General features: G+C 43.0%; 1 protein-coding gene across 6 annotated transcripts in view; it reads left to right on the top strand.

The window, feature by feature from the left end:
* SPIRE1 (spire type actin nucleation factor 1) overlaps positions 1 to 24,361 on the top strand; it is a 151,051-nt gene that overhangs the window by 106,554 nt on the left and 20,136 nt on the right. For 5 of the 6 annotated variants that reach the window (XM_053245019.1, XM_053245016.1, XM_053245017.1 and 2 more), the window contains 3 exons: positions 15,700 to 15,869; positions 19,599 to 19,689; positions 21,261 to 21,403. In XM_053245019.1, coding sequence (XP_053100994.1) covers positions 15,700 to 15,869; positions 19,599 to 19,689; positions 21,261 to 21,403 — 404 coding nt within the window. Of the gene's footprint in view, positions 1 to 15,695; positions 15,870 to 19,598; positions 19,690 to 21,260; positions 21,404 to 24,361 lie in introns of all 6 variants that reach the window. The other variant, XM_053245018.1, reaches the window with a different exon arrangement.

The following is a 24,361-nucleotide window of genomic DNA, read 5'->3' on the forward strand; positions in this document are numbered from 1 at the left end:
GCTCCAGCCACAATTTAGAAATCCACTTTGAAGCTAACCATGGTTAGTTCAAATACTGGCACAGATCCAACACTACATCATGGTTAGCTCTGAAAAGGAAAGCAAATTTGCATGTGAGAAAGACGGACGACTGTGTGATCTAGCAGGGTACTCCTAATCATGGATCAGAATCAAGACTAATGTTGTGCTAGCATAACATGCTTGAACTAGCAAGATGTTATATCAGAAGGATGTTGCATGAAGAAAGAAACCTCTGTTCCAGACTAATGCTTGTACTAGCAGAAAATGCTGTACAACCTCTAGCTATTAGGGACGTACACGAACCATCGGTTAGATGGTTTGGCAGCGCATGTGCTTCGGGCACTTCTGGTTTTATGCTGACCGGGGCTGCAAGGAGGTATGCAGCAGCCCCGCACCAGTGGTTTTGGCAGCACCAGCAGGGGAAACGTGGCGGGGCGTGGGTGAGTAAGGGCATTCTCTCTGCTCCTTAGAAGGTAACTCTGCCACCGCCAGACCTCCAAACCGGTTCGGCGGTTCAGAAAAGGAACACATGTTTGTGCACATGCCTACTAGTTATGCCTTGTGCAACCTTCTGGAATGGAAGTCCTCTTCTTCTGCTAGTGGTTGTTTAACACGGCAGAGCAGTGCAAACCACTTAGAGGTTTTCTCACTGTACAATACAATGACAGTCTGGATCCTGCTTTTAGTTAGGAGATAAGGCAGTATTATATGTCTGCATTAGACCTATGTGTTATGGGCTAACACTATTCTTGATCATTACATTGGAAGAACTAAAGTAGACTTGTATAAGTGGTCTGTAAATTGTCTCCAGAATGCTTTTAGACAACATTTCTCAGAGAAAGAAGTATTGATGGAAAATATATTCCAATAGAGTGACCAAGTACCTTTATTGACACTTTTATCCTTTAAATAGTCTGATAAATGATTAAAAATGATTTGGACTTTTAAAACTTCAATCAAACTGGTGGTCTCACTTATCTAAAGCAGCCATATCATCATTTGTGAAAACATACAGAAATGCTACTTCCATAGCAAGCTACAGTTTTAAACTATACTTTGACTGACCTCTATCTGTTTTCTTCTTCATTTTAAAAACAACCTTTTATAACACACATGTGATTCACAAAGAAATGTGATAGTACTTTGTCTGAATCATCTTGTGAGTTTTTGGAAGCAAATTGAGGGGTTTTAACAAAATATCCTTGTGGGAAGAAATGGTTTTTACACATGATCAGCACAAGTTTGGATTATGATGATTTTGGATATAGAAAGAACAGACAATGTTAAGGAATTTTATTTTATTGTAGTAACGTGTGTGTTATTCATGGAAAAGAATTTCCATGTTATAACTGGGGTTTGCATAATGTTCTCTGCTTATATGCTTTTTTGGATGAATTGATGGTAAAGAATTTGGTAATCACTCAGTGCAAAACTTGTCTAAAATTGTATGCATTGTTATCTTTGCATGTGTTTAACTAATATCTGCTCCTCTGTGCTCGCACAGTCTTTGTGCACACAGTCTTTGTGAATTATGATCTACTTTTATTATTATTGTTTTGTTATTTATATACACCATTGGTGGCACCTTACAGAGTTTCATAATAAAAAATAGACAGATGCCTGCCCGCAAAGATGCCTCCCCTGCTAACTGGGCAAAGAGGCACCTTTTACTGTGGTGATTCTCTTTATTTAGCAGGGGGAGAGTAACTGGCCCTGTCCACCCCCAGCACAGTACCTCCAATGACTGTTGCTGGTGTCTATCTTGTGTTTCTTTTTAGAATGTGAGCCCTTTGGGGACAGGGAGCCATCTTATTTATTTATTATTTCTCTGTGTAAACCACCTTGAGCCATTTTTGGAAGGGCGGTATAAAAATCAAATTAATAATAATAATAATTAATAATAATAATAATAATAATAATAATAATAATAATAATAATAATGAGCCTAAAATATAAAATAGGCAATGGGGAAAACAAAGAGAGGGAGAGAGAGGCAAAGATATGAGTGGATGCATGTGAACATATAAACTTACAAGCTTTTGATTGGAAGTTCTGCTTCAAGAGAAGGAGCTTCAGGCTTTCCAGAGAGAGGGAAACGACTTGCACATGATGCAGACGATAGGACATCAGGGATGTAGTGAGCTTCCCTGGGGACAAAGAGCAGGAAGGGGGCCCCTATCACGCACGCACGCCCGCCCCAGCACCACAAACCATGCCCCCTGCAACTGATTTCAGGCGCAAGGGTGAAGGACAACCTGCTTGCCTCTTCCTCCTATCTGCCATGAGGTCCAGAGACGGTAAATCCAAGGGCACTTTACAAAACAGCGCTTCCATTCAGAAGGGATGAGGGAAACTCAGCCCTTACCAAGCCCTGCATGGTTGCCAGTGGAGCCGCCACTTTGTGTTCTCCAAACAGAAAGCGCTGCACCAGCTTCTGGTGGTCCCTCTCCCTCCCCACTGCTGCAGAAGAGAAAAGGAGCAGATGCGTATGCATGTTCCCCAGGCTCTAATTGTTCTAATGTAGGGATGTCAAACTGTGGCCCTCCAGCTGTTTTTGGACTACAACTCCCTTAATCCCCAGCCACAGTGGCCAAAAGCCAGGGATGAAGGGAGTTGTAGGCCAACATCTGCACAAGGGCCACAGTTTGAAATCCCTGTGTGAGAAATATCAGTGGGGCAGTAGCCTCCCAAATCACTGAGAGGCCCCCTAGGAGGCAGGAGGCCTCTGCAGTGGGCCCCCTGACCCTCTAGGCCCAGAGACATTTACCCTCCCTTGTCCAATGGACCCTATGCCTAAGCAAGACACATATACTAAAAAAGTGAGGTTTTTAAGGGCTTAAACCAAAGGCCTCATGGAAAAGGTGGGTTTTGAAGAGGAATTTGAAAGCAAAAGAGGCTGTGCAGGGCAGGAGTTCTAGGCCTAGAGGGCAGTAATGGAGAACAGTTGGAGTTGTTATAGACAACAAGAGATATTTTGAGTGGCTCATGCTTGGAGATTTAGAGCAATAGAAGCTATAGGTAGGTCGTAACATGTACAAGAGCAGAAAAACAGAGAGAGACAAGCTTTAGAGCTAGGGACAAGGAATTCGTGTTATCTTTTGAGTCGAGGTGTCATGACGTGAACAACTTTAAAAGCTTTTGCCAGCAGTGTTTTGGATAAAGTTATAACTGATGTGTAATGGAGGCTGCCAGCAAAGGGGGATTTACCTCTATCAAGGACTGAAATGTTCCAAAATGCTCTGCCTCATCCTCCTTTCTTTGAAGGCATCATGTCCTTTGGACAGCAGCTGAATGGTAACAATTATGTCAGCCTCTAGATGGATGCATGCTGCAGACCAGGAGGGACCACAGGTCTTCCTAGGCAGCTAGAGCAAAGGACAGCAGTTTGATAAGGTGATATTCCATGTACCGTAGTTCTCCTGTAGACTATTTGCAGGTCCCCAGTCCTTCTACACTCAGCCAGGAAGTTATTGTAGCCATCAGTCAGCAGCCCTATCTGGGAGCACATTGGTGAGGGGAGGAGGGAAATGTTAAGCATCCCATTGCCTCCCAAGAATTTAGAAATATCACTAGATTGCTTTGGCAGCTCATGGTTTCCTCACCCATTTGACTTAAATGTTTTGCCTGATTGATATTTGCCACCTCACTTTAGCACCTTGGAGGGACAAAAGTATTGGAGGGTATCTCAAATATATATATATTTTTAATCTTAAAGGCCTGTTTTCTGAGGCAGAAGGTATGTGTTTGTGTAGGTTTATATAAGGGAGCTAATGGAAAGATTGAATTCTATCTTTTATAATTAGTGATTTTTTTGGATGTAGAGAGCCACCTGCTGAGTAGTTAGGCTAAAAAATTATTCTGCTTTAATTATAGTTTTGACTAGAAGACAAGCAACTACAGTTACAAGAAATGGGGGAACTAGATTGCTCCCCCATTTATATGCAAAGCTATTATTGGACACCCCCCTTCTAATCAGAAATCTATTCTCAGAGAGTTTTAGATTAATACCTTCCCAGTCTGATGCTACATACAATTGTCCAGTTGATTGGCAAATGGTTCAAATAGATTACTATAAATGTATTTCCGCACCACCTGCACAAAGAAGATTCAGTAATGAATAATGTAATAGATTTCCCTCAATAATGAATAATTTAATAGATTTCCCATTTCAAAATTCTGTTTTCAGAGGAAATTATAGCACTTATGACATGCTTTTAACCACCTGTGTACTAACAGGGAATCCAGTACAGAAGCTGTTCGTGGAATTTAAGGAGATTAAGTAAACTTTCTCTAACATCAACATGCAATTTCTGGTATTAAGCTACTTAACTCATTCAGCAATTTAACTGTGAATGAGAAGACCTTGAAGGAAAGCCAAAAAGTAAATAATCTTACTTCCACTAGTGTAGATACTCCACAATGTTCATACTATGACAAAGTAGGGGACCTGATGCCTAAACTGACTTCCCTCCTCAAGGAATCAGATTTTAATAAGGACATTTTCCTTATGATGGTAATGTCTAATCTTAAACTGGGATCTCCTGCCCAGTACTCGGTACTTCTGGTTTCCCAACTGACTGGTGAGGCTGCTAATTTTACTGTCAATCTACTAGGTGATCATTAGGAGACAGGAAGAGCTACATCTTGAACTCACGGAAGATTTTGATGGGATTTGTGACCATACTATATCCAAAGATTTTTTTCACCTATCTATCTCTCTATCATATGAAGGTGGTTAGGCCTAGGCAAGCCTATCAAACATCTTTTACATGATGGGATACTTGGTTAAGCACTAGGTTTGTAAGTCTGTAATAGACTACCCTTCCAGGAGCAGGAAGCCTGGAACATGTAATACCTTCCCAAGACTATGATACTACATCACTGAAAGGCAGAATTAGTGCATAGAATGCAGAAAACTCAAGATAGAAACAGCTAAAAGAGATAAAGCTGTACTTTTGTGTGTGTGATCAGTTTTAAAGAACTATGTATTAGTCAGGAAAACATAGCCAGAATTATTTGGGGAATGATAAATTCCACCACTGTTGCCATTATTGTAAAAAGTGGACACTTAAAGCAAATACTTTTACTTGATCCTGGAACTCCAGGCCTCTATAAATGAAAGATATGGAGAGGTCCTTCATGTTTAACCTACCCAAATGTAATTAAACTTCATTAGAATAATCATTTAAAGCTTTTACACTTGGCTTGCCTTTAGTGGACAGAACCTTAAAAATTTGGGCCTAGTAGATTGGAAATGGGCTATGGAGCTATGCCCTCCCTCCCCTATCCTACAGATTCTCACCACCTTCCCCTCACCACCCTTGTCTCTGGTTGAGTAATGAATGGCCTTAACTAGGATAATATGATTTCTCTCAACATCCTTGTGAGGGAAGGAGGCAAGTGCCCCATCATCAAGAGTGACAACAGAAGTCCCTGTTTACCATCCTCTCTATTTTAGAACTGAGGAGAGAGCGGTTTTTATCCCAGTACAGATATGGGATGGTCTCTGCCCACTTTTCTAGCTCCAAGCTGGTTTTGGAGGTGTTCTGCAGTAGTTTGGGGTGCTGCCACCTGTGAGTGCCAGCCTTACCTTATAGCTTTGGAGGCAAAGGTTGGCACTGGCTGTTCTGGTGTGGGCTGCAGAGGCTCTCTGGGACCACCACTGCCCACCATCAAAAACAACTCCTTCCTTTTCACCTCTGGCTCTGTGTTTGGTGCTGGGGTGGGCTAGGGATCTAGCTCACTAGTTGTGCTAGGCTTCTAAGGCCATTTGCAGCATAGCAGGAATGATCCCTGCCTATTGCAATCCTATGCATGTTTTCCTGAGAATAAGCGCCATTGAAAATGGTGGGCTTAGTTTCCAGTAAACATGCCCAGGACTGCACTGAAAGGGAGGGGCAAGGTCCTAATGACCACAGATTTTGGCTAATCTACCAAGTGGAACTCTGGGCTTACACATGAACAACATGAACAGGATTTGCTCCTAATCCAGGATTTGTAACCAACCTGGTCCTGGTTGCCAACACCTAACTAAAGTTAATACCAGTTAATGCTGTTGCATTTTCTCTTTCTCTTCTGTGCAGAGGTCCCAATCCAAATTACAGCTCCATACAGCAGCAACTTATCAAGCCTCTAACTACACCTTAAGACATTTAATATCATGTGTATTTTGGTCTGAATCTAGGGAAGCTGGACTAACATAAAACAATGCAGGCCTTCTCCCATCCTCACCCACACTATTGAAAGGAGCACATGTTCGTACAAAGAAGTGAGAATTAGTCACAAAAACAAATATTTAAAATTTCCCCAAGGGATTGCAAATAGGGAGGGGGCTGTAATTGAATCAGTTGGCTTGGGCCTTAATTTTAGCGGGCCTGGTCTAAGTGAGGGACATTTAGATAGAATGTACCACACTGAAACTGGAAATTAGTTTCACCATTGTTCTTGTTCAAGCTGCTTTACATTCTTAACCCGGAGAGAGGAAATCTGTTGTGCACCAGTTCTGAGACTCCTTTTTATTTTCAGTTCTCTCCATATTTTTATATGGACAAATGATTGTCATTTCTAGACAAACCGCATATTATACTGGACGACACCCAAGCTTCTGTTCGAATTGTGCACCAGCAAAACAGCACATTGTTCTGTATCTGCTTGTATTAATATTTAATTTATCTTTATTCATTTGATAAGCATAGTAAACTGTAACCAAAAACCACTGATCTCCCCCCACCCCCGTTTGCAATCTCCTGCTTTATATCTTAGTAGCAGTCACTGATAACAAAGTGCTAAGGAGCTCGGCTAGCTCACTTGTGGAGCTGGGTGAAGGGCCACCTCAGTTGACAGATTGGCATTGGTGGCGGACTGCTCCCTGCCAGTCACCTTCATCAACCAGCACTTCTCCCAAGCCTTGTCTGGGGCAGCAACCGCCACCATTGCTACTCTTCTCCTCTACTCCCAGCTATGGCTGTTCTAGCCCAGCACTCTGTTCTCCTCCTCCACACTTCCTCTTCACTCCCTTCCTTTGGCTTTTGAAAAGCCAGAAAGGAGAATGGAGGAGGAGAAGGGCAGCTGGAACACTGCCATGGGGTGAGGTAAGGAAAAGGGACACGGTCAGGTTGGGTTGGGAGCAGGAAGAGCTGTGTGGACTTCAGGAGAGATGAGAAAGCCAAGGTGGGAAAAGTGGCTTGCTTCATGTACGAATGGAAAGATGGGGAGGAAAGAGCTGATGGGAGAAGAGCTAGGGTGGAGGGGAGAAAAAGGAAGAGCCAAGGTAGGTGGGGCAGGGATGGGATGAGCAGCCAGACATTTGAAGGGAAACAGCCAAGAGGATGGAAGGTTGGGTTGGGACTGATCTCATCACCTCAAACATGGCGGGTTGGGTGAGGAACCTGCACCAACCCTACCAAGACTCACTCCTTTTAAGAGAATAAAATGATCATGCCTAGCACTTTACTGTGAAGGCTCACAGCCTGAGATATTTGATAGCTTTTTCAAATCTTGGCAACACAAGAAATGTATATTCAAATGGTCAGGCTACTGTTTGCCTTGGGATTACTTATTGACAGCAGAGGTAACTACTGCTGCTTACCTTGTTTGTTTGTTTGTTTGTTTGTTTGTTTGTTTGGCTGAAGTAATCTGTACTAGCTTAACCCACACAGAGCATCTGTAGGCTACTACCTGATTGCTCCCCTCACCCCCTGCCACAGCCCCCTTCACGTCAGAGATCTCTGCACCCTCACTTGAGCCACATTCCTGCTCCTCTTCCTCCATCCTGTTGTTTCCATCCCCCTCACCCCTCTTGGTCACTCTTCCATCCCTTTACTCCATCCCCCTCACCCCTCTTGGTTGTGGCTGCAGTGTTGCTGGCACCTGTTGGCCAAGCTGCAGCCCCCTTTCCCCAGAGACCACCCCGCCTTCACCCAAGCCCCAATCCTCCTCCTCCCCACAGGAGCAGCAGCAGCAGTGGTTGACCAGGCCCTTCCTCGCTGCCGCAGGCACCACCTTGGCCACTTGTTCCCCTCAGGCTGCTGACAGGCTTGGGACCATCCCTCGCCCTTCCTTCTTTCTCTCTTCCCCTCCTCTCTCTCTCTCTCTCTGTCCTTCTCTTTTTCTCTCCCTCCCCCTTCCTGAGTTAACAAATCTTGTTCATTTTGTTTCCTCATCTGATTCACACAACAGAAGCCTCCTTCTCCTGAAGGGGCTCTTTTCTCCCTCACAACCCCTCTCTTCACAGACCCTTGCCCACTATGCTCTATATATCTATATAGATTTCTCTCCTCTACTATCTATCTATCAATCTATCTCTATTTATATGTCGCCTACTCCCATAGGACTCAGGGCGGCTTACAAGCAATAATATACACAACACAATTTCATTAAAATATATCTTACATAGCCTCATAAACCACAACACCATACAATACTCATTCCACATGACATAACAACTATGGATTACAAGAGCACTCTATGACCAGCTATCTCAGCGACCGAAAACCTGGCGGAACATTTCAGTCTTACATGCCTTATGAAAGGCCAACAGATTATGGAGAGCTCTGATATTATCCAGGAGACCATTTCATAGAGTTGGGGCCACCACTGAGAAGGCTCTGGCTCTCGTTGATTGCAATTTAATATCCCTAGGGCCCGGGATCACCAAGGCGTTATTTGTGGCTGATCTCAGAACCCGGCGAGGGACATATCGAACCTGGCGGTCTTGGAGGTATAGATGGCCCATACCGTGTAGGGCTTTAAATGTTAAGGTTAAGACCTTTAACTTAACCCGGGACTCAACCAGCAACCAGTGCAACTGAACGAGCAAAGGTGTCACATGTGCTTGCCAAGGCGCCTTAGTAAGGACCCTGGCCGCTGCATTCTGCACCAGTTGCAATCTCCGAGTTAAGCGCAGTGGCAGCCCCACATAAAGCGAGAATCTAACCTGGAAGTGACCGTTGCATGGATCACAGTGGCCAAATCCAGAGGGGACAGATAGGGGGCCAGCCACTGTATTTGGTGTAACTGAAAAAAGACCTTTTGAGCGACCTCCATGATGTGAGCCTCCATATTCAAAGAGGCATCAAGAATCACGCCCAGGCTCTTCACAGTAGGCTGAGGTATCAAACAAGCACTATCAAGGGTCGGTAATTGAAAACTCTCCCCCGGCCTCTTCGGGCCCAGCCACAGAACTTCAGTCTTATCTGGATTAAGCCGTAGACAACTTTGCCTCAGCCAGTCTGTGACCACCTCCAAACACCTGATCAGCTGGGCTATGGTGTCCTCAGCCCTGCCATCCATCAGCAGAAAAAGCTGGGTGTCATCCGCATATTGGTGGCACCCTAGCCCAAAACTCCTCACCAGCTTTGCTAGTGGCCGCATATAAATATTGAACAGCAAGGGTGAGAGAATAGCCCCTTGGGGGACACCACATGTTAATACCTGACGTGAAGACCTCTCATCGCCCATTGCCACCCTATATCCCTGGTCTTGTAGAAAGGAAAGCAGCCACAACAAGGCCACGCCTCGAATCCCAGCATCAGCTATGTGATGGGCCAGAATATCATGGTACACAGTGTTGAATGCTGCTGTGAGATCTAATAGCAACAGCAGCACCAACCCTCCCCTATCAAGCTGGCGACAGAGATCATCAGCCAGGGCGACAAGGACCGTTTCTACCCCACACCCAGGCCAAAACCCAGACTGGAAGGGATTAAGAATTGCTGCATCCTCCAAAAATGTCTGAAGTTGTACTGCTACCGCTTGCTCAAGAACATCTTCCAACCAGTAACAGTTGCATTTCAATCACAGGCCATCACAGGCTCCTCTCTATCTGCATATGGAATCTCCACTGCCCAATCACCATGGTGCCACAGGCTCCCCTTCCCTATCTGCATATGGAATTCCCACTGCCCAATCACCATGATGCTTCTGTTCTCACAGACTCCTCCTCCCTATCTGCATATGGAATTGTTATGGATGCCAGAAGTATATGGAATATAGGCCTGTGTCTGATTTCATTTTATATTAAGAGTTCAATTAGATCTGCCTGGGTACTGCCTGGTAAATGATTTGTAGAGACAGGAGTAATCTAGCATTGTCTATCAATGTTTGTGGAAACTCACTGAGACACAATGGGTCAGGCTTAATTACCAGTTTCACACTGCTGAAATTAACCTGTTGTCCAGTAACAGGATGCTCCTGCCATGTCCAAATGTGTTGATTAACTCACATGTGCCCCTTTTGATGTTACTTTGAATATTCTTTTGTTTTAAATACACACTAGATAGAGGTACACAAGAAATAATGTAATTGCTGTCTCACAACTAATTCTCTCACTAACTCCTGACTTTTAACACCTTTTGGGACCAGGCTAGCACATCTGGGATGCGGATTTGCTTTGGACTATGTCCCCTCCTCAAGATAGCAGCTAACAGAAGATGAGATTGAGATCTCTCTGAACTGACCAAATATCCTGAGCTAATTTTGGTAATTAAAAGACAATATTCAGAGGATAGCAGGAATAAATGCCTTTTGTCATCCAGAAGACTCAAGTGGACATCAAAGGATGGAACCACTATAAGAAGGAGTCTCTGGACATGGCAGATTAGCAATCTTGTGCCTACAACAAGATCTGCTCACACGCCATCCCAGAGTTTGCTGCTAAGCCGCGGGGCGACAGCAGGAACTCTGTCCATGGACAGGAACTGTCTGTGACTTCTACTGCACAGTGAGAAGTCAAGACTTCCCCCCAGCCATGGTGCTCTGACTCTCAGCCATGATTTGAGCACTGCAACAACTCCTGTCTCCAGCCAGAGACCTCCTTCAGCTGAAAGATCCTGCGCTCTCAAGTTTCTGATCCTGGTAAATATGCTGCTCCTACAAGCCTGGAATCCCCTCATCCCTTCCCCTTCCCCCCTTCACCTCTCCCTGCCCCCCTTCACCTCTCCCCCTACTAATTTCTGATCCCCCAAACCATAGCAGCCCTTAGCCTTCCTTCCTCCCCCCCCCACTTTTTCTGTCTGTATCTGAATTGTATTAGGCTCTGGGAAGATTTAATGCACACACATATGTAGTTAGGAACACGTGGAAAAGTCGTGCTGGCTAGGAAATACTGTTGCTGATATTGATGTGTTCTGCTTTGCTAGATTATGTTGTTAGTCTCTTATACTCAATAAAGCCCATTGAATCTTTGAGGAATGGTTTGATCTCCTTTCTTCCATGCGCCCAGATCATACATGGTCACTAATATAAAAGAACTTGGTCACTTGGTGACACTATGAGCCAGACCTAGTTTTGTATACTAGCTAATGAGAATATTTAGTATATAAATCAGGCCTGGACGGTAACAGAATCCCCACTGCCCAAACAGGTGCTTCTGCTCATGAACTCTCATGAGAGCTGCCGTGCACGGGATTAGCCATGGGTACACCTTAGAGAATTATATATATATAGATTTAATGAAATAACTACAAAAGCAGCCAAGAAAGCAGTCAAGTCCTGTATATGCTTACAGTGTTGTGGCTTGTGACCCAATAGCTAGCTGAGCGATTTGCTCTAATACCTAACCGTTTTACTCCTTGCTGTCTCTTAAGGGCTTAATGAATAATCAATGTTCATTTTCCACCCAATATTTTAGGTGAATTATTTCCAGCCTTTTGATAGGTGTCAAACAGCTTGTGTTCATTTTTCAAATTTGCCTGAAAACATTGTGAAGTATGTTCTTGGTTCCCTAATAGATAACTAGAATCTGGAAATAGTAAAGGGAAATATATGTGGAACTATAATTTAGACAATTAAATGGGGGCGGGGGGAACCAGCCTTTTCACAAATTATTTCCTTTGTCCCCCCTTGCGAAATTGTTTTCTTTATGGTATAACAGTCAAAAAGGAGCTGGTTTTTGGGTAAACTATACTAACAGCTCTTTCGAAGTAGTGTTGTATAATTCTTTAATCTCTGGTCAGTTTCAGAGAATTGCAGTACATTTGCCTTTAAAAAAAAAAAAAAAAGCACAGATCTTTAATAGAATAGATAATAGGGGCTTCCAACCAGTCAGATCCTGAGACATCCTGCATATTTTTAGAGAAAGGTTCAGTTTTTTCAGCATTTCCCAAGCTGTGGGTTTGACAGCTGGTGCTTCCAAAAAGTGGAGTGCTACAAGTCACTCCTATACTGCAAACTATTTCCATCACAATTTAGCCTGGCCCCACTTACCCAGAGCTGTTTCTCATTGCTCAACCTCTGTTCTGCCCATGGAAATTTCTCCTGTTACTAGCCAACCCGCACAGAGCATCTGTGCGCTCTTTGGGGCCAGCTGTTCCCCTCTCCCTCCTGCCCCACTCCCCCTCCCTCCCTTCTGCCCCACACTCTTGCCCCTCTTCCCCTCCCTCCCACCCCACTCGCACCCTCCCGCCCACCCCACTCTCTCTTGCCCTCCCTCCCCCTCCCTCCTCTCTCTCTCACCCTCCTGCCCCAGTCTCTCCTCCCCTCCCCCTGCTCCTGCCCTCCCCTTCTCCCCTCTGCCCCACCCTCTCTTGCCCTCCCTCCTCTCCCCCCTGATCCTCTCTCCTGCCCCACTCTCTCTTGCCCTCCCCCACTCTCTTACTCTCCCCCCACCCCCACGCTCTCTTGCCCTCCCCTGCCCTGCCCTCCCCCCTGCCCCACTCCCTCTTGCCCTCCCCCCCAGCCCCACTCCCTCTTGCCCTCCCCCCCAGCCCCACTCCCTCTTCCCCTCCCCCCCAGCCCCACTCCCTCTTCCCCTCCCCCCTCCTCCACTCTCTCCTCCCTCTGGATTTTTTAAAGTTCTACTTACCAGGCCACTGCTCCTCCTCCCAGGCTACGAACAGGAAAGTCCCGCCGCCCGGTTCCCTCCCACCCCAGCCTCCCACGGGCTCCTGGCCTCGGCGGCTGGTCCCGGCGCTGACTGGCTGAGAGCTGCCTCCGTGCCGGGCCCAGCGCCTCCACGGCCTGGCCCGCTGCCGGGCCAAGTGCCCCCTTTGCGGCCGGGCCCACCATGCCAAGTACCGCCTCTGCAGCCTGCTGGGCCCACTGCCACCTCTTGCCAGTCTCTGCGGCCGGCCTCTTTGCGGCTGGCCTCTTTGGGGCCAGCCACCTCTTCCCCCAACCCCACCTTCCGCCCCAGTATCCAGGCCCGCCTCACCGCCTTGGCCAGGCCCACCGCCGCTTTGCTGCAACCAGGCTCGCGGCCACCATTGCCGGGCCGGGGGCCAAGTACCAGTTCGGTGGCCCGCCGCTGGCCTCCGCATCTGCCGCTTGCCTCCCCCAGTGCCAGCCAGTCCCAGGGCCAACAGGCCGGCCCGCCGCTGCCATTGGCCTGAGCCCCAGCCAATCAGATGGCTTGCCGGGATGCACATTCCATGGCACACTCAGGAGAAATAAATATATAGATGATAGCTAAATGGACCCTTCCATTCATTTTCAGAGGCTGTACTAGGGATGTGCACAAAACCAGATGGCCCAGCAGTTAGTTTGAGTCCGAACCAGACCAGGCCAGTTCGGTTTTGCTCCCCCATCAACCCCCACCCCCACGCAGTTTGGTTTGGTTCGGTGTGGGTTCGTGAGCATTTTTGGTTTTAAAAAATATTTGTTTAGTTACATACCTCCTCTGGGGGGCTTCTCTGAGGCTGCAGGGGGGGGGTCTGTGGATGCTCCCCCTCCCCTGCCAGACTCTGTTTTGCAAAAAAGCACCTGGTTCGGGCATTCTTCAGCCTTTTTCTGGTCTTTCTCCCTCCTGGCAGCCATTTTGGAGGCCGCCGCACATGTGTAATGGGCCTCTGTGTGGCCTGGGCTGGTGGAGGGAGGGGGAACCATGGACACACACAAACTCGTGGCCTTGGATAAAGCTCCTGGGGGGGGGATAAGTACTAAAAAAAAACTAAACCAAAAATGTTAGCAAACCCCCCAAATGGCCAAGGGGTTCTGTCCGGTTCAACATCAAACCAGTTTGCACATCCCTAGACAGTACCTCTGAATACCATATGCTGGGGACACATAACCCAGGAACACTGATGTTTCCATGTCCTTCTTGTAAGCTTCACAAAAACATTTAGCTGGCCACTCCTAGAAAAAGAATGTTGAACCACAATGTGATTTGTCCATGGTCATTCATTATTGAGCTTCACTGTTTTTAAGTGTAGTCTACTCTGGCAACACACACACACACACACACCAAGGTCTGTCCACAGGTTTGGTGCCAAACTAGTTTGGGTGATGTCCAAACAGGTTCATCGGGTGGGGGGAGTGGTGAGCGTGACCTTTAAAAAGGAAGAGAGCCTTACCTGCTCTCCGCTGCTTCCTGCTCTAACAGCACTCCCCCCAAGAACCCACGCATGGTGCAGGCATGGACATGGCATACACACATATGTGGACACCATGTGCATGGTCAACATGGTGTTGCTAACCACACAAATGGTGACCATACATATATGGATGCCATGTGCATGCTGGTGCTGCATTTAGGTTAGAATTTAACACAAGAACAACCCTGCTGGATCAGGCCCAAAGCCTGTCTAGTCCAGCATCCCGTTTCACACGGTGGCCCACCAGATGCCTCTGAAAAGTCCAAAGGCAAGAAGTGAGGGCATGCCCTTTATCTTGCTGTTGCTTCCATTCAGCTAGTAGGGGAGAGCACCAGGAGGTTATTGCAGGAGGAGTATCAAAGCATCAGGAAGCTGTATGGGCCAGTGGAGAGCAGGTAAGGACCTGCTCTCCTTCTTTTTAAAGGTCCCACTTGCTGATTCTCTCCCTCATTCCAGCTTCGGTGCACTTGTGCATGAACATTGGTTCATGCACACCCCTATTTCCCGCTATACTGACTTGTGCTAGTGCTGCACTTTCCTCAGTGCCAGCACCATCTCAGAAGGTTCATACAGACTGCTGGGAAGTGTAGTCTAGTTTCCCATAAAGTTCTGCATCTGTGGAACTGCTTTCCCTAGAGATTCACTGGCTTCTGAACCTGAGCATTTTCTAGAAATACTGTAAAACATTAAAAAGAGCTGGTTTTTAACAGAGGAGGTTATGCAAGTATGAGCCAATTTTAATTTTGATTCTTTCTTTGTTTTTATATTCTGTTTTTATGACAAGCTAAGAATCTCAAGACTTTGAGTGTAGTGTGTGTGTGTGTGTGTGTATAGATAGATTAGATTAAAAAGATGAGCCATCTCTCTTGACAAGCAAGTCTTCAGCTACCTTCTGAAAGATGATAGGTTGGGCTCTGGTAGGCCTTCCTAGGGAGGGAGATCTAGAATTGTAATGCCTGCTTCATGCTCTAGCAGATTTTCTTTCCAAAGTAGGAAATACCCACAGCAGGTCATAGATGTTAAATGTCAAGAGCTTTTGTGGGGGCAAAGGTGTACCACAAATGTTAATATTTTATTTAACTTTGATTTTAGTGTTGTTACCTACTAGAAATTCAAATAGATAAATAGATAATCTGAATAAGAGAAAAATATTTTTGAAAATACATTTGTGAAAGCTGCATTTTTCCACCTCAATTTCACTAATGTGTCTGTAATTTCACATCAGTTTCACATCAGTGTCTGTAATTTTTAGAGAGAGATCTATAGCTCAGTTGTGGATCTCTTATATTAATCGTGCTGTGACAAGATAAAAATGAAACATCTTCATCTTTTCTAACATGCCTTCACAATCACTTCTGATTTTACCTAGATGTGTCCACACCAGAGGCCTCCAGAAAACTGGCAGAAAGCTGTGCTGTTAATGGCAGCCTAGTGCCAGAAGCAAAGGTGAATGGTATTGGTACTTCTCAGCTGACAGTGCAAAGGAAGAGACTGTTAAAAGCTCCCACATTGGCAGAACTAGACAGCTCAGATTCAGAGGTAAGACACTTGGCAGCCCAGCCCCTCTTCAGTCTCTCAACTCAAAGGATTTAAGGAACTGAGGGTAATTGATAGTATTTTTCAAGTTATTGCTCAAAGGTTGGTTATAATATTATATAATTTCTACATCTCCTCTAGTCACGAACCAATCATAATTTGTTCTCTAAAAACCTAAGATTATCCAAATAATTCTGTTTTCTTTTAAGATTAAAAACAGCCCAATATTACAGTTTGGTGCATCAAATATAAGCTTAAGATAAGACTGTACTGTCTTTTTTCAGGACTCAGGCTCATAGTGAGTCTTGAACTGGTAACTTGAGTGTATTGTATGGGGATCTAGCCTGTGTGCTACTATAAACTCTGACTAATGGAGAAATGTTTCAAAGGGCCGGCTATATCAGGCAAGGAAGCTTCTTTGCACCAGTGAGCCAGAACCAGTCAAGTTATATATAAAATACCCCTATAAAAATGTCCAGGTCAGGCTTCTTTGCTGTTCTGACCAGTGAAGAGACCTGTTCTTGGCTAACTGCAGACTGCCTTCACCACAGCCTCACCCCACCCTCAACTGGACAGCACTCAGGTCTGACAGACTTTTTTTTTTACCACAATAAGATAAACTATGTGGTTAAGCTAGTACTGTGAATACATTCACAACCCATTCTATATTGTATACATTCATACATATCTATTGTTAAATCATAAGGAATACTTTTTGTGTGAGGCATCCTTGTTTTGTTTTCACTAAAATTATTCTGTGGGCTGGATTATTTTATTCCTAATCTGAAACTAAGAAACTAAGGGGAGAAAACATGACTCTTCATGCAAGTAACATTCCCCAAGGACATTTCTATGAAATAGAAAGGCAACTCCTATTCATAGAGCTTCAAATGTGTCTTGCATCCTGTGGCCCTAATCCAATAAGAAGTGAGCTGCAAGTGGAAACATGTCCCATGCACAAGAGGCTACTGTGGAAGTGCAAAGTCTTCAAGAGAGGGACGTAAGAACAGTCCTGCTGGTTACCATCCAAGCTAGTGGCCATCACCTCATCCCGTGGCAGATAATTAAATTGGTTAATTATCTGTTGTGCTCAAAAGTACATCCTTTTGTTGGTCCTAAATTTCCTGATCTTTAATTTCATGGGATGGCCCCTGGTTCTAGTGTTGTGAGAGAGGGAGAAAAAATTCTCTCTGTCCACTCTCTCTACTCAATGAATAATTTTATATACCTCTATCATGTCTCCCCGTAGTCACCTCTTTTCCAAATTAAAAAGCCCCAGATGCTGTTGCCCTGCCTCATAAGGAAAGTGCTCCAGGCCGCTGATTATCTTGTTTGGCCTCTTCTGCACCTTTTCCAGTTCCACAATGTCCTTCTTAAGATATGGTGACCAGAATTGTATACAGTCCTCCAAAGGTGGCAGCACCACATTTCAACAAGCTGTCCACCAAGACCCCAAGATCTCTCTCCTGGTCAGTCACTGACAGCTCAGACCCCATCAGTGTATATGTGAAGTTGAGGTTTTTTGTCCCAATAAGCATCACTTTACACTTGCTTACACTGAACCACATTTGCCATTTTGTCATCCACTTACCCAGTTTGGAGAGATCCTTTTGGAGCTCCAAAAGGGGAGGGGAGAGAGAGAGCAAGAGAGAGTGTTTGTAATGTTTTGAGCCTCCTTCTCTGGCAGGCTCCTATAATAATACTTTAGATCAGGGATTCTCAACATTGGGTCCCCAGATGTTTTTGGACTTCAGTTCCCATAATCCCCAGCCCCAGTGGCCTTCAGTTGAGGATTATGTACAACAACATCTGGGGTCCCAACGTTAAGAATCTCTGCTTTAGATTGCCTCATGTATTTATTTATTTTCCAAATATTTGCCTTATTGCTCCAAAGCAACTAACAACATAATCAAGACAAAACCATAAAAATAATTAAAACAATCTCAGCAGACTCCCCCCATAAAAGAAAGAAGATACACTATAAAACAAATTACCAAGCCATCATAAAACCAACAGTATATCAGAGAGCTCCAACTCAATTTACCGCAAGAACAGATAAGTCTTAATTTATTAGATTACAGTGATTAAGTATATGTTAAGTGTAGACATTCTGCAGTAGAGCTAATTCAGACAATCAAACTATTTAGATATTGCCTACTGAAAGATATTAGTCAAAATATGTTTTACTCTCATTCATCTTCCAGGACTTCTTTAGATTTTGTCTACAGAGATGAGTACATGCTGTAGTTATATAATGAATTAATTTTCTGGAAGCCCAGAGGAGAGAAGTGAATCTTCCTTAAGAGATTAGATAACTATTGCATATCCTGGAGATTAGTGATTAGATTAATGTTTGTATATTGGGTCACATGTTCAAAGAGACACACATTTTGAGATAGTTAAGCATTGGTTGAAATTTAATACTGAATTTGTTTCACTACTACAATTGCAAATCCATCATTCATTCTAAGTACTAGGAATAAAGATGAAATTTCTTCTGCTACTTTGTAGCGGATTAAAGCCTTTGTCCCAGAGCAAGCTCACGTGAAGGAAAGAAATGCTGAATCATCCCTGCTGAGCTGCTTGGCTAGGCTTCTCATAAAACTATACTGTATTATCAGTAAGTTCAAAAGGCTGCCACCACCACCTGTTTTATCAACAGAGCTTGAACATCCCTGGGCTTGGGGTGGAATCCCAGTGAAGACTCTCTTTATTTTGTTATCAGATAAGTAAAAAACCTTCCACATGCCAACCTATATGTTTTGAGAAAACTGATAGCTTCTGACCATTTGAGGATGTGATTGCACCAGAGAACGCCCCTTCAGCCCCACCTTTCCCCTGAGTTAAGAATCAACTCGGAGAGGCTTGTAAAAAAAACCCCACAAAACTTTAAAAAACAGTTTTATTCAAGTACTGTAGACTGCTTCTGTCTGAGGCTTTATAGCTTTCTTAGATACAGTTAAGAATACTTAGTAGATTACAAAAATAGGTTGTCTTAGGCATGTTTAAATGTCTATGGAGTCTTTTGCAATGCCCTAGGTAGGATGGGTATAGGCTAGTGTTTCTTATTTCAGTTATGTTGTAGGTAACTATAATAAAACATATCAGGAAAATGCAGAAGCACACACACCAAAGAAATATGAATTCTAACACAAAATCTGACCAAACAAACTTTCCCCTAAATTAATCTTCCCAAAGCCAAAGTCCAGGCTTCCTTTCCTTGAACTCACCAAACTCCAGCTGAGAATTGAAGCTTCCTGCCCTCCTATCTTTCAAGAATCTGCAGAGTCATTTTCCTGCAGCCATCCTCCATGGCCACATGCCTCTAACAAAGAACTGCCCTTCTTGTTCCCAGAATTTCCCACAACCGCCCTCTAGGTCTCACCCACCTGGTGGACTGATTGGCTGTCCTGGAGTTCACCAGCATGTTAGTCAAGACAAGGATTCACACCCTGTTAACTCTTTAGGGGGAGGGGTGGCTGATCTCTACATGCTTGAATAAAAGAAAATACTTTGTGATCTGACATCTTTTAGCAATTCTATATATGGTCACTGTTATAATGTAAGTATCTACTGCATGTTTCTGGAAAGTTTGAAAATAACATGAGAGTAGAAGTGTAGCATCATTACATTTTGAAATGTTCATTAAATGAAACACAATGTGTGATTTTGGCAGTGGTGGAGCTGAACAGGACGATCTGTCAAGACTTAAGTTCCTCTGTTTATTTCTAGGAGGAGTCTATGCACAAATCAGCCAGCAGCAGTAGTGTGTCTCCCTCCCAAATGGAAGATACATTTCTAGAGCCCACCTCTAGGAAAAAGTGTAAGAGTCTATTTTATTTTATTTATAAAAGTGCTAATTATTATGGTATAACCCCTTTGAAAAGGCAAGCTACATATAATTTATTCAGTTAAAGAGATGTAATGTATGTAGCAGCTTGGATATAACGGCAGTTTGAGATTCCTGAGGTTTTTTAACTGGAGGGGGAGATAGGTGAAGCCTTGATAGTAAAGCCTTGCCAGAACAATCTGGCAGTCAAGGTACAGACTGGTGAAACTTTCTTGGCTGATAAAAGTAAGAGTTTAGAGCTCTGTACCGCAGCAGTCCTTCTGTCTTTCCATGAAAGCCATGTGCTTGAGTGTCAAAACCCTGAAAGACATCGTCTTCACATGTTGATAGTACAAATCATGAGATAATAGGGGCAGCATTTAATTAGCTATTCGGAATATACGCCATTTGGGTGTACTGCATTTTACTTCCCCCCTTTTCCTATGCAAAGAGCTCACTATAATACATGGACATTTCTTTTGTTGGCTTATTCTGTCAAACAATGCTTTACTCCTAGAGTGCCTAACACTTGCACTGTGGGTTTTCCACTGACTTTACACTATAATGTGTAGATTCGAGCCCTCCTCAACAGAGTGGGGAGACTTGGGCTATGTCCTGGTGTACAGTTATCTGTCAGCGTTGCTTTGTTGGCCACTGTCTGTTTGCCCTAGGGCCCACAAAAGTCATGATTTGTGGTTAAAGGAGAAAGTAGGTTAACTCTTGATGGACTTCAAATGAAGGCTGTGTCAGTTCACCTCCACGCCTTTCTTCTTTAGCAAACCACTTTTTCAAATGGGGGTGGAACGGAGAGTAATCTCAGTGCCTCTGCTCTACTGGTTAGGTGCAGGATCTTGCTGTAGGTACACTAGCAAAATCCACTCATAGCAATATGAGTGTAGGAACGGCATAGAACAAGGAATCACTTCAACAGTTATAAAGACTGTGCAGTTGCACATCTGTTAACTATTTTAAGGCTGTATCTTTATTTCAAAAACAGACATAGTGAGGACATTTTCAAGTGTTGTGATGGTTTAGAAGTGTATTGAGAGGCTACATATGGATGCAAACTCATTGGTTCATGTTGCCTTTAAAAATTGTGGAAATTAACTGTTCCTACTTTGATTTGCATTTGTCTCTCCAAGGTGTGTGAATTGTGAAGCAACTTAACTCATGTTTTAAGTTGTATTTTTTTCACTAAATCTGTTCAATTTAAACACGTGAGCATTTTACTAGATTAGAGTTGGAAGTTGTATTTCTTATATATGAATTTTCTTTATAAAGGTAGGTATGCTCTAGCTGTCAATCTTGACTTTCAATGTCATTCTCTAATATTATTTTTAAAATAATTTAACTGCATTAATAAATATATGCAATCTTTAATCTGTTACCAGAGAACCAAAAAATATAGTAAGCATTTTGTGTCATTTGTAAAAGCATCGCTACAGTGTCATCAGAGTAATTGTCTTGGGTTACCTGTATTAATGTCATAGTTGAACTGTCTCCTAAAACAAACAGCTCTTACTATTAACAAAGTATAAACTAATTAACACCATTTGAATTAATAGTGCCTCCAAAGTTTTTGCCAATATCATCCACGCCGCAGCCAGAGAGGAAGCAACCACCTCAGAGGCGACATTCCATTGAAAAGGAAACACCTACCAACGTACGACAGTTCCTGCCACCTACAAAACAGAGTTCCAGATCACTTGTAAGTAGTGTGGTAGGTCATTTTCAGCATTGGCTCAAGGGTGCAGATATAGCAACTTCGCAACAATGAGGAAAGAAAAACAAAATCTAAACACCACTGCAACAAAATCGAGAATGCAGTACCACCTTGAACCATGTGAGAGTATGGATCAACACTTAAGATTTGTCTTCAATAAACTGAATGGAAGCTCCAGAAATACATAAATCTGAACTTTCTGATGCAGGGTTGAATGATGTACTTAAACCTTGATGAATTTTTTAATTTTAAATATACTAAAAAGAACCCTTTTCTAAGCGAGACAGTTAATAGTCCTGTTCCATAGGAAAATTAAATGAATTGGCTCTGTTTTTGCAGTGTTTTGATCTATTATTTAACTTTCTCCCGCCTCCTATGTATTTAAAGTTAGTTTCATTAAGGAGCCCAGAGCATCATGTGATTACATTACAATACAGAATCCAGTGAAGACCAAAAAAAATATGGTTCTACTTGAAAAGACAGTACAGTACATTCAGTCAATTGGCTTTAATTGAAAGCAGTTTTCCAACAGCACATAAGTGTCATGGGAGAACAAAATGCCTGCTTGGGAGCTTGCAGTGTCTTTTAAATGCCGTACAACTACATATGAGTTATCCAAGTTCACTTTTTAGTCTCTCTTTCCTTGCCAAAAGGGCCTTAAAATGCTCCTTAAAACTGAGAGAGAGAAGGGTACTTGCCAGCTCTTCAAGTAAATTGAGTGGCATTGATTGGCTTTAAAGAGAGGCCTTATTTCTCCTTGGCTCTAGAGGCAATACTTTTGATGCCAGCTCTTCAAGGTGCTGAGATTAACTTGCATTAAATACACTTAACTAATACTTAGGGCTCCCTCTCCCACAAGGAATCAAATGGCTTTTGTCATACAATTCATATTTGAGTATAGCTTGTGATCTTAGGTGAATGACATTTCAATAACCCTAAGCTCATTTGTCAGTGCAGCACACACAGTACGGCACAAAAGGGATTATTTTTCAAGAGTCAGCTTTGGGGAGTAATTATTTTACACATGAGAGAGAGAGAGAAAGAGAGATCATTCAAAGTATGGTGAGGAGAGGGACCAGCATATAGAAAATCCATATCAGTTGTTCTGCATAGAATATATGTACAAATATGTTTATTTTCATAGAGGCCTATCACAGGCAAAAATCCTCAAAAGGAAAAAAAATAACTGACTTGGTCTTAAGTTGCTCTTGCTTCTGTTCTTGCAAAGGTGGAAGGAGGGTTTTCTGTTTTGTTTTTTGACTGATTCTGCTTCCCTGCTGCAGCCTGCTGCCCCAGTGCTGCATGCCATCCTGTTCCAGAGGGTCCTTAACTCTCAGGAACAGATTTTTGAGGCATGCATAGGGGGGCTGCTGGGGAGAGGGGGAAATACCCATTCTGCCAACTGAACTCTGTTCTTTCAGTGGAATGGAAGTTAGAATCCAAGCCTGTATCTACTATTGTGAGGTTTGTAAATGTTTTGCATTTCTAATGAACAACTATTAATTATGACTATAGATTTTTTTTTGAGAGAGAATACTATGAATGTAGGATCAACATGAATCTGATTCTGTTCAAAACTGAGACACCTTTTGTGCCTTCTAAAAATTCTGATTCCATCCTTTCTGAAAGTAATCTGAAAAAAATTATTGACCATCATCTTTGATTCTGTAAGATTCTATTTGTTTATGGATTTATGGGGTCTCATGCTGTTCTGTAAAGACAAAGCAGTGGAAGAAACTGATTTCTTTCCTTTTTACATTCCTACGACTGCTGTCAGGTACAGCTTGGTTTTGCTTTAGAGCTCAGTCCCTGTTTTAATAGTGAGATGTTATTTTGCAACTCTAATACTACTTAAGTGTTTAAAATTAAACTAAAGTAACACTAAAGCAAGAACTGTAAATGTGGTGCTTAACAATACAATTATAGCTGATTGGCTGAACAATAAAATGTTGCCAGAAAATAATCTTATGCCTACAAATACTCTAAATTAATAATAATAATCTAATATTTTTATACCTTGTTGTTTAGCGTTATGAGAATGAGGTTATGTAAATAATTGCATTATTCCAGGGAAATTATAGTTGACCTAATCCAAGTAAAGACGTTGTCTCAAGGAAAATATTTAAAGTGACAGTTAGTTGGTTCTAAACAGATATATTAAAGTTTTTGTATGCCAAATTATAATTTCCTCCACTTGTAATTTTGTTTCTGCTTATAAAGTGTAGTACTCTGTTTTTCATGTTTCTCTTTTGTTTGCGAAGATTCAGTGTACATGAGTGTACCTCATGTAATATGAGAATGGCTGCATGTGTATCTTTCGTATTTGCATCCAAAAGAAAGATATATGTTGGTACTAAAATTTATAATTGTGTTAATGCTTGCAGCCTTACACACACACACACACACACACACACACACACACACACACACACTTTTGTACATGAATGTGAAATGTACTCTACAAAATGGAGATTTAACACAAGAAAATTGAGATTATGATGGTGTTTTGTTTACTATAAGTATACATGTTGATTGTGCAATAGTGCCCCCTAGTGAATATTTGTAACAGCACTTTATAATCACTGTTAAAGCTATAAAAGTAATTTAACCAGTAATTTATTTCAGAATATCATTGGATACTGTTTCAGTGTCATTTAACGTTGTTAAAGACTAACTTATTCATTTCAAAAATATGGCTTTAACACTGCAGTTATATGACTACAGTTGCTGAAAATATGAAAAACTACACATATAAATTCAATTAAATTTAGCAGTATACTTCCTTATTCGTTTTCTCATGATTGATGGAGTTTCATTGTTCTTCTTCAGGCATGACCATTGATCCCCACAGTGATAGCAATCTTGTCATGAAATGCTCCTCATTTCCAGTGAATAGTGGCAGTTTGCTTAGTTTCTCAGAAAAAATAGAAGGAATTTTTCCTA

Source organism: Hemicordylus capensis, chromosome 4 (assembly GCF_027244095.1).
Source record: "Hemicordylus capensis ecotype Gifberg chromosome 4, rHemCap1.1.pri, whole genome shotgun sequence".
Taxonomy (NCBI): Eukaryota; Metazoa; Chordata; class Lepidosauria; order Squamata; family Cordylidae; genus Hemicordylus; species Hemicordylus capensis.